General features: G+C 37.1%; 1 protein-coding gene across 2 annotated transcripts in view; it reads left to right on the top strand.

Moving 5' to 3' along the window:
• Positions 1-15,041, top strand: part of igsf11 (immunoglobulin superfamily member 11) — a 59,992-nt gene extending 44,951 nt beyond the window's left edge. For both annotated transcript variants that reach the window (XM_079482231.1, XM_079482232.1), the window contains 6 exons: positions 2,678-2,841; positions 10,616-10,823; positions 10,907-11,062; positions 13,271-13,393; positions 13,478-13,625; positions 13,761-15,041. In XM_079482231.1, coding sequence (XP_079338357.1) covers positions 2,678-2,841; positions 10,616-10,823; positions 10,907-11,062; positions 13,271-13,393; positions 13,478-13,625; positions 13,761-14,241 — 1,280 coding nt within the window. In that variant the 3' untranslated portion in view covers positions 14,242-15,041. The remainder of the gene's footprint in view (positions 1-2,677; positions 2,842-10,615; positions 10,824-10,906; positions 11,063-13,270; positions 13,394-13,477; positions 13,626-13,760) is intronic.
• The last annotated feature ends 1,877 nt before the right edge of the window (positions 15,042-16,918 follow it).

Here is a 16,918-nt window from a genome sequence, read left to right as displayed (position 1 = left end):
AAGATGAAGATATGTTTCTCATTTACGTCTCAGGAGACTTAATGGATACATCTACAAGTAAAAGTATTGCGATATGATAATGCTGGAACAGATCATGTAGCGGTTAAACACTTATCCTGTTGTGATGTTATTGTGTTAAACTGATCTCAGATCAGCAAATATTTTAAAGGGTTGTGTGGGTGTAAATGTTGAAGCTTTGACTGTTTCAGCTGAGTAAGAGCTCTCACAGACGGAAGTTGTAAGAATAACCTTGGAGTTTATTTCTGCGGTTCAGCCACAGAATCACATACGATGACTTTCAGCTTTTTTATGACATAATTTTCTGTGGAGTCAATTTCTTTATATAGTGTGTAACCTGTGCAAACTCTTTTCTAAAAGCTAGCTAGGATTAAATGATCCTTTATAGAGTCTTATGTGTCTTTTTAAAAGTAGCATGACTCAATTCAGGCAAAAGCTTCCACATTTTAAAATAATTAACACATGTCAAATATCAAAGTTTTTTATTAAAAAAAACATGTGCACAGGTCACGGGTCACATCAGAGCAAAAGACACAGGTGATACATGTTAACTGTGTGTGTGTTGCTCACAGATGAGGTGCTTTTAAATGATTGTCACTATAACACATTTGTAGATCAAGAAAAACAGAATACAATTGCACAATCTGAGAGAGAAAGTGTTTATAGCCATGTCAGTGTCTGAGCAGACGTACAGATTTTGCTTGTCCAAGTGCTGCAAGATCAGTTGTGACCCTGGACAACAAAACCTAAAAAATAACTTTTTCGGAATTGAGATTGAGAATAAATCATCTTTCCATTGATGTATGGTTTGTTAGAATAGGACAATATTTGTCTGAGATAGAACTATTTAAAACTCTGGAATCTGAGGGTACAAAATTTTAAAATATTTAGGAAAATTGCCTTTAAAGTTGTAAATCAAAGCAGTCCATCGTTATGAAGAATAAAGAGTAGATACAATTTGAAAATCAGAAATGTTTAGCTTTACAAAGATACTTAATTTCAGTGAGTAATTCCCAAAGAGCAGACAATAGCGGGTGAAGTTTGTAGGCGCGTATCTACACAATTCTGTTTGCGATTTTGCTGCATCCTCTCACAAGCTTTGATATATTTACGGTTGGAAATTTACTATATATCTTTATGGAACACGATCTTTACCAGAGCATCCTTTGCAATTCGGAGGCCCATTTCAAAGAAACTGTTTTCAAAGAAATTGCCTATTTAACATTTTTATATTTCGGAAGTTTTAAACAAATTCTATCCACACTGTATTTTGTTTGTTTAAAAATAACTATTTTACAATCACTTAAAGATTATTTTTTTATAGAAATAAAGTATATTTAGTTCAGTTGGACGCTACAGCTGATATAGTTCAATTAAAAATAGCTCTTACAGGATTTTTTTGCCCCCTATCTTGAAACTAAAGTAAATTTTTTAAATAATTTGTACACTTTTCCCTCAAGTCACCTTAACATTAAACCCTGGTGCATGCGCAGCGTGATGGCAGGGGAAAAATCTATTTTTCAAGTGTATGCAGAGACCCCTTCTGTTGTGAGGCCTGTTTCAATTGAAACATAGCAAAGGTGATATTTGATCTTTAATTAATATCCTAATTGTTTTTGGCATAAAATATTTATTTTTAATTTTGACCCATGCAATGTTTTGTTAGCTATTGCCACAAATATTGCTGTGCTACTTAAGACTGGTTTTGTGATCCATGGTTACATTTGCGATTTATAGATTTCACATCTGAAAAAGAGGCGTAGTCATGTTTTCTGTGCGTAAGTTTTTTCTATGAATCACGTTTACGCACTTTTAGAAATTATCTTCAGATCAAATTTAAGATGTTTTTACACAGCATTTTATAAACGAGGCCCCAGGTGTCATTCTCTCTGTGTGTGTTTCATTCTCGCTCTCTTTTTCAGTCTCTCTCTTTCTTGGGTCAGTCTCTTTTGCATTAATAAACATCAATGTAGACATTTGTTATGAGAATGAAAGCATGAGATTCTCTTCTCTCTCAAACCCCTGCAGGTGCATCCAAGCCAAGCAAGGGGACTTTTCCATTTAAAGCAGAGAGAGATAGAAGTGCAAACTCAAAGAAACAGAGAAAGTGTGCGGGAGTGGGTCACTGAAACAAACATTGTGTTGTTCTCTGTAGAAACACACACACACCTGGATGCCTGGATGTGATTTAGACCTCAGTCTCATGACTGTTTGATTCTATAAATGTTAATGAGTCATCTGTCCACCAATCAAAAGCTAAAGTCACTAATCCAGCTGAAAATATACAGTATATGAAAAAAAAATGAAGTGACTCATTTGACTGGTTTGAATCATTTTCATTCATATAAGTTTTTTGATTCATGAGTGCGAGTTCCCTTCAAAGGTCAAGATTGTAAATCATGTTGATTGTATTTAAGGTAATCTCACCATGAAAACAGGACGTTAAAGATCATCAGCGTCTGCTGTGAGGAATCATGTTGAAATATGTCAGTGTTGTGTTAAGAGAAGACCGATGCTGATCACACCACAAACAAAATGACACTAATTCAATAAGCTTCAGTCACGTCTAAAAATAAATCTGAAATGAAAACAGATGAACAAACAGACATGAATGAATGAAGGAAGGAATAATGAACAGACTGTGTGTTTCTCTCTGCAGTTTGTGTTCAGGCTCTGGAGGTGACAGTGAGTCAGAGCAGCGTTCAGGTGGCCAGAGGTCAGGCGGTCATCTTGCCTTGTACGTTCACCACCAGTGCTGCTCTCAATAATCTCTACATCATATGGATGGTCACACCCCTCGCCAACGCCAACCAACCGGAGCAGGTAATAAATCAACGCACAACACAAGGAGCTTATACACAAAACACTATTTGCAAACCACAGATTTTTTTATCTGTTTAAATCTTTATTTTAAACCATTGCATCTGAAATATTACACAATGCCTTTTCCATCTTGCTTGTTTGTAATTCTTGCTTGTTTATAGTCATTTTGATACTGGTTGCTATATAGTTGATGGTTGATTTTATCAGAGTGATGATGTTTTGTTTGTTTTGGTTTTATTATGTTTGTCTCTCATTAGATCATTTGGCTGATTCAAAGCCAATCGTTAATTTACGTTAAATATGACCCTCATCTGGCTTTCATCAGACAACACAATAACCACATCAGTTCTCCACCACACACTCACATGTTTACTTTTATATATTATATAGGCCTATCTGATATTCATTTTTCCATGCCCAGGAATTAAAACTTTCAGTTTGATGATGGTGTTAAAACAGGACTGTGAAAAAGCTGTGTAGTCTGTTTGTTTATAGCTTACATATATTAAAATACTGTAAATCAAATATAATCATGCAAAACATTTGTTAATTTCAGACTAATTCAAATGAGACTTTGTTGCATTGAAATTTGAAAATCCTAAGAAGTTGAGAAGTGTTATTTTTAGTGTTTTCTCATTAGAGACCGTTGTGCTGAGACATCTGTTTCTACATCACAAACCTTTACACTCTCATGCTGTTGTGTTTGTTATTCTGGAAGGAATTTTACACCTACTATGTGTGAATAGTTCACACAAGTAATTACTTCTGTACACCTAATACACTCACTTGAAGATTGTTCTTGTATAGATAGTTTAGATCTAAATTCTGATTGGATGAGCCATGTTTGAGGTCACTAAACACATCTGTGAGCACAGAACAGTTTCAGTTTCATCTTCTACTAATGCAGAAACCAAACCATTCACAGCCCATAATAATGACTGAAGATCATTGATCAGAATAACTGTTTTATTGTGATTTATTAGCATTGCATGAGTAGTTGATCAGTGTTGTTGGGTTGGTTCTGGGTGGATTGATGAGTTAAAAACATGACATCGATTTTGGAGATTCTTCATTCTCTTTCTGTCATAATGTGAGTTTACCTGCGCTGTTGCATCGTGGTGCAGACCGCGGGCGTCCTGCACACGACACTCACCACACAAACTCATGTTGAGCTATAAACACAGAGCTTTATCACCTCAACTTTTCATTCCCACTGATTTACACTCACGACTGAGTGCAGGACAAAACCCTGTTTACCTGTCTTAATCTATGAAGATTAGATTTATGAGAATGATTAACCTAGAGTCACAGCGGCCAGAACAACAGCTGCTTGACCCACCCACAAGCACGCACACACACGCATATCATTGCTCATTTCACTGTTCATGTCCCTTCTGTATAATCCCTCATCCTTCACAGATCTATCACTTCATTTACACTTATTTAGTACTTTATTTTCTTTTTCCTCATATAAAACACCTGGAGGGGTAGTGTAAAGTTAAGCTGAAATATGACATGTTACCCTTTTGTAGTTTATTCAAAGAATAAAGCAATTTATTCTTAATAAATTGAAAAAAGATTGAAATGTGGCTAACAACATGTCTACACCCGTTGCGACGTGACAGGACACACTGCTTGTTCCAATGGGATTGTCGCATCATGTCGAGATTTACAATTATAATGTGTTCTAATGCCTTCTATTGTCTTTTGTCACGCTACATCCGGTGGAGACACGTGTAGCGAGTGTTTAATAATGAAGTTGTAGGATAAGGTTGGGGTGAACGACTGGCAACATAACTAAACAGACTGACCGGGTATGACGGGATATGTCTCTCCCACCAATGATATTTTATATGAATATTTTATTTCCTGAAATATCTTTACTGATATTGATTTTAATACAATTACAAACAAACTGATAACATCCAAAATCAATAATACATAAAGAAAATTAATTTTGGGATAATCAAGACGCCTGTGAATTTGTGGTTGGCTGCCCAGTCTAACTTTGCCAGTACTTTAGTGTAAGAAAATATGACTTATATAGCAGCGAACTTGATAAAACATTACTTAAAATAGATCATATTGACCTGGAAGAGAAGTCTCCATCTTACTGCAGAGAGCAGCTCAAGAGCAGGTAAAGCGGATTGTTATTCCCACCGTGGCAAATCAAATTGTTGTGTTGTTTTGTATACGTGTAACGCAGGTGCTATCTGAGTTTTTTATAGTTATAGTATATGGAGTTTGAGCCAATTGTGAATATATTCAACGTTTTGATTTATCTGCACTTTATGGGAACATGTTGTGGTCTTTCCTTAAATAAGCTTGTTTTGTGAATTCTATTCATATGCAATTTTTTCTTAAAGTGGTAAATCGCCGGAAATACGTGTTTTTCTTTGTCTTTGGTGTGTCATAAGTTGCCCATGCATGTATTAGACACGTAAAAATGTTCAAAAATTTTAAGTGTCGGAACAAAATATGTATTTTATCTAGAAGCGAATGCTCACCCAGACCTGCCTGAAACGCCTCGTGTAACCAGACCCCGGCGAATCTACATCAGTTCGTAACACGATCTGACTAAGACCGCCCAAATCTAAATGCAAGTAAAGTGGGTGCGCTTATAAATCTCATTGTACCATTGCAGCCATGTCGCTGAGACGATGTGTGTTTCGTTATGAAAAGAAATTCTCTTTGTTTGCCCTGCCAAAAGACAATGAAACAAAAAACGAATGGTTACATTTTTTTTTCAACACTGTTCCAGAGAAGTACACTCCAAATGTTCACGTTTGTGCAGAGCATTTCACCAACGATTGCTTCACGACTCTGGGAGAGATCAAGACCGGCTAAACACGTAAGCTTTTGTTAAAAAGTGGTGTAATTCCAACAGTCAAAACTCTGCAAGGACTGTCTCGCGCTTTAGATTCGCAGCCTGTAAGTATATTTTCATTGTAAAATACTTTGTTACGGACTAACGCGAGTTGAGTTTGATGTTGTTGTTTCTTTGTGTGATCTGTAAATGCAGACACGTGCGCAACGTGGAAAAAAAGACAATATAAGTCCTAATAATTAGTAATTCTGTTTCAACTAGAAGCAACAAATGTTTTGTTTATAATGGGGTTTATTGTCTTTGTTGAGTTGTGACGAAACATGGCGTAACAGAATTAAGAAGAGCCGATGCACTCGCGGTATTTACTATGTTACCATTCCCTGCTGTTAATGCAAGCTCGTCCTCTTATGCTCCCGATCTCTTCTGTGATACGAGACAGGTGCACGTACAGCTGATGCTCGACTCGACTCCCGGCTCTCGTCCCGCCTACCTCACTACAGTCAATTACTCTTAACCAATCCTTTACATCCTGCTCGAGTCACACTGGCAAAGTTGTATCGGCTTGATCTTCATTTTCCGGATCAGATTTGGACTTTAATTGATAAGGAAGGATCGATGCCATTTTATCACCTGTCAGTAGTTTTTGAACCTGATGTTCCGAATATGGAAAGAGGTTCTACAGTTCTGTGCAGTATAGACCAATCACAACGCACTAGTGAACTGGCCAATCATAGCACACCTCTCTATTCAGAGCGATGAGCTTTTAAAATATCAGCGCGGTTCAGAGAGAGGTGGAGCAAAGAAGACATACAAACATGTACAGTATGTGGAAAATACAACGATTTTAAACCTTAAATCATGTATACGCATTGTATTACATCTAAAGTAAACAATAATATTTGGTCAGTTGTGGCCTGGGGGTTAGAGCGTTGGGCTTGTGATCAGAAGGTTGCAGGTTCAAATCTCAGTGCCAGCAGGTCATGACTGAAGTGCCCTTGAGCAAGGCCGATTCCTCTGCAGTAATGTGTCACTGTAAAAAAAAAAACTACTTGTAAGTCGCTTTGGATAAAAGCGTCTGCCAAATGTATAAATGTAATATAGAAATGTAGGCTAATGCACTATAACAATATTTTTAAGAAGCTGTTATGTATTTAAACGGCAAAATTGCATGTTGGCTAGCTATGGCATTTATTAATTTAATAATTTTATCAGCCCATCCTCTAAACTGTAAAGTCCCCACTTTACACCCACAAAAAAAAGTCCTGGCATCGCCCCTGCTTTCATTGCTCAGATGTTGCTCTTTTCATAGCTCAGCTGGAGGTGTAAAATAAATGTAGACTGTAGGTGTAAATAATCGGGATTTGAGTACTTGATGTCCATCCGTCTTGAAATCGTACAGCTCAATAGGTTCCTGTTATATGTTTTTACAATGGGCTGTTTGCTTTCTGTGAAACCTAAACCATATTTAATGTACCGACATAAGAAGAAATATTCTAAACATCAGTAGGTACATCATCTTTAAAAGGTCTGAGAGAGTAATGCATGGTGAATAATCGGGTTTCACTGTTTCTCCTCACACACAGCTCCGTTGCAGACATTAAACCACCGAACGCAAATCGCAGAAGGGCTGAAGGAGATGAACAGGGAATCATAGGAGCACTGTTCTGATTAAACAACTACATACTTCAAATACTGCCGTGTTTAATGTGTGAGAGAGCATGGACCTGACCAACACACTCAACACGTTTTTATTAAATGTTTGGATGGACCACGTGTTGTGTCGTTTTTTTATTGACAAATGTAATGCTGCAGGTAAATGCAATTTTTTTGTCAATAGCTACAGTATAGACCTGTCTAAAAAGTCTAGTTATACTACACTACATAGTACTTTCTGATTGCAGACATGACAAATCTGTGCTCGGTTTGACACACTGTTGACATATCTTCTTTGGAGACTTTGTGTGTCTCATGATCAATAACTGAGACGCAGATGAGACTCAAGCAAACGTTTCCATTTGCTCTATTTAAGGAGAAAAAATAATTTCCTCCAGGACTGTGATGTTCATTCTGAAACGATTTCAGCATTCTTGCTTCTCTACCACTGTTTGTGGTATCATAATATCCGAGCATGCTCTGCGTCAGATAAGGTATTAAATGTCTGTAACATATGTCAGGTTTACTGAAAAAACACTTTTGACCTGATTCTGGTCATATCACATTCTCTGTTCATCTGACGCAGGGGAGGCATTTACTGCTGCTTAATCTAACACATCCAAAACACCGTATGTCTGGGTGAAAGAAGCAGGACAGATCTGTGTGATGCTCAATCGTGAAGACGTCTGACAACTGAATGGGGCGGGACAGATGTGAATGTAGAGGGAGGGGCTTAATGATTGGCATCTCACAGTGTGGCCGTAGTCAAGTTGATCACCAATGACCATCTGTACACAGCGGATGACCTCTTTTCAACATCTCACACCAAACACAGTGTGTGTGCGCAAATCTGCTTAGTTGTAATCCTCTCCCTCTCTCTGTGTCTTACACTCATAACATTGAAATGATGTATATAGTGTAGCATTTACAGGCTTTTATTATTGCTCATAATAATTGGGGTTTGGTGAAGATCATTGACCCTGTATGGAAGTATAACAGTGATTTTCTTAGCAAACAGCACTACTTAGGGGTCATCTTGTGTTCTGTATACACTGCTGAGACATGAAAACATTACATGACTGATGGTGAGTGAGATGAATTATAACAACTCTCATTTTTCTCTCTGTCTTACTGTCATGTACGTGTATCCATGCACTCTTAGCTGTCATTATTACACACACACATACATGTAGGTACGTACACACACACACACACACACACACACACACACACACTCGTCTGAGCTGAAGTGCGGCCTGTTTATTTAAAGTTTTTTTTACGATTGCTTAGGCACTATTTAGAAACAAGGCTCATTTTACACACAGTTTAGACAATTAGACAACAGGACATATCAGATATTTTGCAAACTGAATCACTTAATTCGAAACATTAGAATCATTTTACTAAACCCAGTTTTGGTACCGTATGGCCACACATGGTTCATACAGTCGAATTATGTTTGAACCACTTACACACTGATGTGTGATATTGAGATATTGTTACTGTAAAGTACATAAATATATTAAGCAAACAGTAAACACAACACCAGTACTGCATATTGATGAAAATATTTATTTCTCTCCACATTGGAAAACCATTCACTTCATCCATGCATTTTATAAAAGGCTGAATTTTCACTAATAATCAGAACACTCTAAATAAAAAATTGTATACGAACATAAACATTTGTGGAGACAAAACAAAAGCATGATTACATGAAACAGCTAAGCCTCCAGTCTTGGCATTGCTGGATCTGGTCATGGCACTTCGTCCACATTACAGGCGATGTCCTCCCACACAAGACACCGAGGAAAGTATCTTCTTGAATGCCGAATCTATCCTTGCACATCTATCAATTAGTTCACAGGCCTCTTCCGTTGCTTGACAGAGGGGTATTCTGACATAGGGCTGGAGATCGTAAACCTTCCACCACCATGCCGAAAAAAACCTCTTCAATGGGGTTAAGGAAGGGTGAGTACGGTGGGAGGTATTGGAGTGAAAACTGTTGATGAAACCATTTTTGCACCAGAGCAGCTCGGTTGAATGTGGGCCATGCTGACATCATCTGGAGGACCCCATTCTGTGTGATTGCCGCACACATTGTGATGTTGAACGTTGGCCTGGGACATAAAAAATTGCTCTGTGGCCAATGATGTTTCTCCCTCTTCTCCTTACTTTATTCAGGTTAAACCCAACCTCATTTATGAAGTTAAATTAATGTGGGACTTGATCAGCATCAATTAGCAAAACTCTCTAAAAAAAGACAACATGTATAAAGGCTTTGTGTGCAGTGCACAATATTGAAATGTACATTACTTACCTCCACATATTCATGCCGTAGGTCTTTTTCTCTTTCAGAATTTCTTTCAAATGAAACTCAGTAGAGTTGTTTCATCTGTATGTGATGTTTTTTAAGGATTCGTCCCAGTGTTGACAGAGAGACCTGGTGGACATTATTGAAAACTGTGTGGTCATCCAGAATATTAGTCTGAATTTCTCTGAGATGTATCGCATTATTGGCTAAAACCATGTTTATGATAGCTCTCTCTTGTTCCTCTGTGAATATGGTGCCCCTTCCTCCTCTATGTTCTCGGCCCTCAATCCTACTTAAGTCAATCAAAATACATTTTATGATAAATGTCACAGGACAGCAAAAAATATATCGTTTGGAATGATAATTTTTTTCTGGAGTATGTAAACAATCTTAAAAAACTGTAAAACAAACACTCTGATCTTTGAGACTATCATTCAATGGATCAAACCCCTTTCGTGTGTGAAGATATTCCAGTGATCTTTCTGTCATATAGCCTCTCCAAAGATACGTGCACACACACACACACACACTTTGTGTGAGAGAGTGAAGGTTTCTTTTCATGTGTCAGATCACAGAAGCTTCTAACAAACATGAAAGTCCTTTAGAAAGGCATTATACTAAATGAGTGTGTGTATTTGCACATGTGTGCAAGACAAGTGTATGTCTGTGCATGTGTTTGTGTGTGTATCTGTCTGTTTGTGTGTATGCAAGTGTTTGTGTGCAAATGTATGTCTGTGCGTGTGTATGCAGGTGTGCGGTGTAAATGTCTTTGTCTGTCTGTGTGGATGCATGATAGCAGCATTTATAAGCTTCCCTCCTGTGGTAGTGTACATACAGTAGCCTACAGTAGGTATAATAAAGATACTGTATATCTGCAAAAGCATGCTGATTGAACTGATGTGTTTTGCTGTAATATGAATATATGTGATTGTGTGTGTGTGTGTGCGTGTGTGTGTCTTTGCGTGTGTGTGTGTTTACAGGTGATCATCTATCAGGGTGGGCAGGTCTTCAGTTTAGCCAATCACATGAACGGGCGGGTGGGTTTTGTGTCCACTATGCCCAGCACAAGTGCCTCAATCTTCATCAACAATACACAGCTATCTGACACAGGAACGTATCAGTGTCTGGTAAATAACCTCCCGGACCGCGGGGGACGCAACATAGGCGTAATCGGCCTCACTGTGCTCGGTGAGACACAACTTCACAATATCGACTGAATCTGTGTATGTGTGTGAAAACAGAACAGAATTAACTTGTCATGTCTTGTGTAGTTCCACCATCCACACCGTCCTGTGGTATTCAGGGTTCACTGGATGTGGGCAGTGATGTCATGCTGATGTGTTCTTCAGAGGAGGGCATCCCCACACCCACCTACTCCTGGGAAAAACTGGAAACAGTGCCCAAACTTCCCCACAATGCCATGCAAGGTACTAAGCCCCTGAGCGTGGCGATTCCATATTGCCCCACGTTCTTTGGTAAATCTGCAGCTCTTGACTCATGTGGCGTGATCTCTATCCGCCCCCTCCACACTCCTCTGAGGCTTTACAATAAGACTACACAATCACAACACGCACATAAACCTGTTCAGAGTCATTTCTTTTAAAGAGACAGTGCAACCTGAAATGAAATTCTGTCATCATTTACTCATCCTCATGTCAAATACACCTGTATGGGAACACCAAAGATATTTTAAAGAACATTGATAATCAAACAACATTGAACTCCATTAACTTCCATTGAAAACCATTGTGACATTTCTCAAAATATCTTCGTTTGTGTTCCACAGGAGAAATACTCACATACAGGTTTAGAAGCACATGAGAGTAAATATTTATGAGAATTAAATATATGTGCAATATATGTGCATTAACACTACTGTAGTCTTATTTTGAAGACAAATGTTTATTTTTAAATTCAAATAAATTCTGACAGTGATCTATTCTATAATATCTAATATGTTCAACAGAAATTCAGTTACCAGACCTAAAGATATAACTACAACTCTACTGTCATCTAGCGGACATTTGTGTTAATACAGCAGTGATTCTCAATCTTTATAACATTTCCTCCACAACTCCATTAATATAGCTCATTCATTAAGTATTTTTATTTGTTTTGTATACTGTATTTAAGCAGGTATAGAGCTGAAAAGGCTTGATCTCAGTGTGACAATGTTATGAATTGTCATGTAGACATTGAGGAACTAGTGAAAATAGTATTTTGAATTCATATAATAAACATTTGATCTACATTAATCAAAATTTTAATGCAAAAACATTAAGCATCAATATATTAAAATATCGATTTAAGTAACTGTTAATTTAAGTGTTCAAACAAGTAAAAAAACAGTAGGCCTGACATAGGTAAAATATGACGAGGATAATGTATTGACATGTTTGTACAATACAGACGATAAAAGCGATGCTGCAAAGCAGCAGATTTTAAGTTATTTATATAGTCCTTACTAGAAGTAACTTGCCTCGTACAGATGGTGATACACAAATGTTTGTTTTACATTCAAGCATTTTATGAAATGGGCTTAAAAAGCGCTCGCTCTTTTCACCTAACAAATAACATAGCATCTTGACAGTCATTTACAAAAATACTAAAATTACATTTTACTGTACAGAAGCATTGAGGATTCTCAGTTTCTAGGCTCATTTTGAGTCAGACATAAACTAACAATTTAGTGACACAGTCTCGCTCTAAACGAATCCTTGAATCAGTGATTTGTTAACTGGTTAAGACTCGAGGTGCATCCCAAAGCAAGCACTTTTGCACTACAAAACGGTGTAGAATAGTGTGAGTAGTGTGGAACTGTAGACACTCATCGGTTTGAAGTTTCACTTACGTAGCGGAATGGAGGCTGGGCTATCAGACGCTGCATTAACAAAACTCTCCTACAGAGTGATAATGCTTCAATCTGATGATGACTAAAGTATTGCTGTGCAAAACAGATTAAAATGACATAAAATGTACAATGCGGAAATAGATTTTTATTCACAGACATTTTGCCATGCGATTGACGTCATTTGCGATCGTCTGGGAAACCGTAATACTCTTCTGGATAGTATAAAACTGTTTAGCATTCCATTTTGGACGATACTACCCTTCTAAAATGCATACACTACATGGTTGAGTGCATAGGGCATAGTTTAAGTGCAAAGTGTATAGTATTTCATTTGGGACACAGCTTGGCTCTGATCGGATCATTGAATCAGTGATTTTTTTAACCGATTCAGGTGGTTCGTTGAAAAGAATCAGCTCATTCGAGAATCACATTATTAACTACAATATTATGCTTTATAATGTAGTTCTCCGAAATAAAAAGATATTCCAAATAACAAAGACACTCTGATAAAGTATACTTGAGAAATGTAGCTACATTTAACATGTATTACAAAGAAAAATATTCATAACAAATCATAACAATCAATTCTCTGTGTGCACAAACAAGAGATCTAAGCCTTCAGTTGGAATAAAAATAAACCTGTGTTCTCTGGTTGAGAATCACTGCTACATGATATATAAGAGAAATACAATTTACAGTATCTTGAGTTTCATTAAAATCTAAAGTATGTGTTGAATGACCAGATGAATGAAATGTGTCAGATAGATTGTGTTGCTGTTCTTAGATCAGGTGCAGGGAAGCGTCACACTGAGAAACATCAGCAGCAGTTCATCTGGTCTGTATCAGTGCACTGCATCAAATGCCATAGGAAAGAGCACCTGCATCCTCAACCTGCAGGTTATAACACGTAAGTCATGAGAGACACACCCTGCTGTCTGTCACATCATCCGATATCTGTGAGGTCTGATCACAGCTATGTGTCGTATAACAGCTCAACCGCAGAGCGTGGGTCTAATCGCCGGCACCATCGCCACAGCCGTTCTGTCTGTGATCATCTGCTGTCTGCTGGTGCTGCTCACACTCTTCTACTGGAGAAACAAGAACAAATATGAAGAAGATGAAATTCCCAATGAGATCAGGTGACTCTTCATCTTACAAAAATATTACAATATCACCTCATTTGTGCTTTAAAATTTTGTATCAGATCTTCATTGTTTTCCTTGATCTTCACCCTGATGTGTGTTTTTATATTTTTATATACCCACAATCCTCAGGGAGGACGATCTCCCGCCGAAGAGATCTTCATCAGTCAAGGCTTTCCACGCTGATGCCTCGTCTTCCGAGAATGACACACTGACGTCCACCAACACCTACAACAGCCGCTACTGGCACAACCCCAAACCAAACTACGACACCAACTCCTACACACGCTACAACGGTGACACGCGTCAGACCTTCACAGGCGGAGCAAACATGATGGGAAACGCCCCCTCACGCCCCGCCTATGCCAACGGCAGCCACACCCTGCCCCCGCCCAAGACTCTGGTGGTCACCACCAACTCCGCCCCCTCCCCACCCGTCATGACCCGCAGTAATGGCTCTCTGAGTCTGCGCCCGACCATCGCCACTATGCCCGCAGCGACACACGGGCAACAACACACGCACTCGTACGCTGTGAGTCAGGCCACGCTGGAGCGCATGGGAGCAGTGCCCGTCATGGTGCCCGCTCAGAGCAGAGCTGGATCTCTCGTCTGATGACAGAACACACAAACACTGACTAAATTTAACTGTTTTAAAACAGAGTTCAGCTGATGCCAACTAAAACTGATCCACAACACCATTAACACCCCTCACACTCATGATTTAAAATAAACTGTTTACTTGTTTATTTTTTAAGTCTTGATAATAAACAGGATTTGCTGCAGCTTGAGTGACGAATAAACTCAAATGACATGTTTCCTGATCGGTCACCCTCAGAGAAAATTTCTGAATGTGCATGATGCTTTGTTTTATTAGATCAACACTTAACTTTTTTACTTCTGTTTTTACTGCTTATTAACACTGGAATGAAAAAGTAAGAATTCTCTGTCCTCTCTCTGTGATGAATTTCAGCTCACAGTGTTTAATTGAGAAGCTTCTAGAATGTGATGTTTAATTTTGAGATATTAGTTTAGACGGATGAGTTTCACATGACTTCACAAGGATCATCTCTTTGCACTGAAATCAAAATGCTCCTCATCTGTGTCTGATTTCAATTGAAAATAGTCTTGGGATGTGTCTTATCTATTTCTTCTGTGGACTAGCAGGATTGTTCTGGTATCTAATGAATACTGGAGTTATTAAATTGGAGTCAGAGAAAGAGTATGAAATGATTTCTAAATATCAAAGTAAATTCACTTCCAGTACTGCCATCACAGGATACATCAACATTCTTCTCTCAAACATATTAAAACTCACTCTTTATTTTCTTTAGTTCTTGCTAAGTTTGTTTTTAAATACTGTAAATAATGTCATGACTTGTAGAATAGAATGTGAATTAAAACATTCTTTTGCCCAAATCTCAGTTGTGAATTTTTTTAATCATATTTTCGAAAAAACAAATTAAAGTGTTTGAATAAAGAAGTGACATCATCACGTGAGTCAGTTGACCAATCACTGATCTCACATAATCAATAAAGCAGCAAAAGATGGATGAAGATGCAGAAATCACTTTAAAACATTATAAAACATCAGAAAAAAAATGTTGCTGCTATTATTCAGGTACAACTTAATACCCAAAATAAAATAAATTCTACTTATTAAATACATTTAGTTTTTATAAAAAAATAGTCAAGTCAGCTTTATATAGCGCTTTTTACAATTTTCATTGTTACAAAGCTGTACAAGAAAACATTGACTATAAGCAAAACATAAAAGGTTATGCAGGTCAAAACACAGGTCAAATTTCAGACAAACTATAAATTCCTATATGCAGTGTTAATCTAAGGTAAATGTTGCTTAAAGTAAACAAAAAAATATTAACTATATATTAAATATTAACTAGCACATTGAAATATAATTTGAAATATATTTGTTTTACAACATAATGGTCCAGTAAGAAAAAAATGCTGGTCTCTGTACTGGCATTAGCACAGTTACTGCTCAATAAGTGAAATATCACACTTCATGACTAATATCGTGCCTCCCTCAGGCATAGGCACAATTAACAGTAACAACTTAAAAAACCCAAACTTTTAAATGATACCAAACCCTCCCAAATCTCATAGATTGAATGAACTTCTTCAGTTTATGTTTATATTAACAGTGCGAATTATTTTTGGTATTACAGTTATACAATTAGATTCCTCTTAACAACATCACATCACATTTTCTTATGTATCTATTCCTTAATGATTAAAAAAATTCTAATTACAGATATTTTCTTTGTCTTTTGTAGTATTTCACGTTCATTATTTATTTTCTGACATCATGTGTGTCTCTGTATGATTCTCTGTCACAATTAGTGGGTTTATTCATTTTAACTAAGATTTATTAGTCATTATTGATGAAGGAGGAAAGAGAATGTTTTTTTCAATCTTACCAAATTATCTTCAGGTTACAGTGACGTTTCTTCAGTAGAGATTCAGCTCCTGAATATCCAAGATTAATATAAAACAGATTCAGATCTCTCAGGTGTGAGGGGTTTGATCTTAGAGCTGAAGACAGTAATAGAACTACACCTCAACCTGTAGAGAACAGAGAGACACACTTCAGTCTCTCAGCTCAGACACAAACATGTTTGTGGTGAGAGACGCGTTTAATTATAAGGAGTAAAACTAAACAAATAAATTAAGGTAATTTTTTTCTAAAGACTACATTAACTTTGTTAAAAAAACGTCTTCAAAACTTGACAGAATTAAATAAGTTTCTCACAGTAGTGTAAGTAATACAGTGCAGCACAGGTTGAATGTGAATCATGGATAGCTGGTTCTGATAAGATAAACACTGAAGGTGGGTGAGGAACATATCTTAAAATACATCAGTATCATAGAAATAAAAACTTAAGACAAAACGGTATTTGACATATTTCGTATTTTTTTCATATTGTTGTAAGAATTAGGATGCTAGAAATCTCAGATATATACACGCTTCACACATTTTTACAGAAATGTAAAAATTAAATAAAGAATACATCTTAGTGCTACAGAACTAAGTTATCAAAATTTGGTGGTAAATGCATAGGCATTCTTCATTGACACACATCCGAAGAGTCTATTACAGATCAGATCATCAGAAGAGATCAGAGTATTCAATAATATTCTTTAGTAAATTATTCATTAACTATTCAATGTTCAAAGAAGATGTGTGAAAACTACTATTATTTATTTAATAACTTTATTTACATAAACATTATTGTTATCCACGTGTATGAAATGTGCTATGTAAAGCATTT

This window comes from Barbatula barbatula, assembly GCF_947034865.1.
Source record: "Barbatula barbatula genome assembly, chromosome: 19".
In the NCBI taxonomy this organism is placed as follows: domain Eukaryota; kingdom Metazoa; phylum Chordata; class Actinopteri; order Cypriniformes; family Nemacheilidae; genus Barbatula; species Barbatula barbatula.
This window is presented reverse-complemented; position numbering and strand designations above follow the sequence as displayed.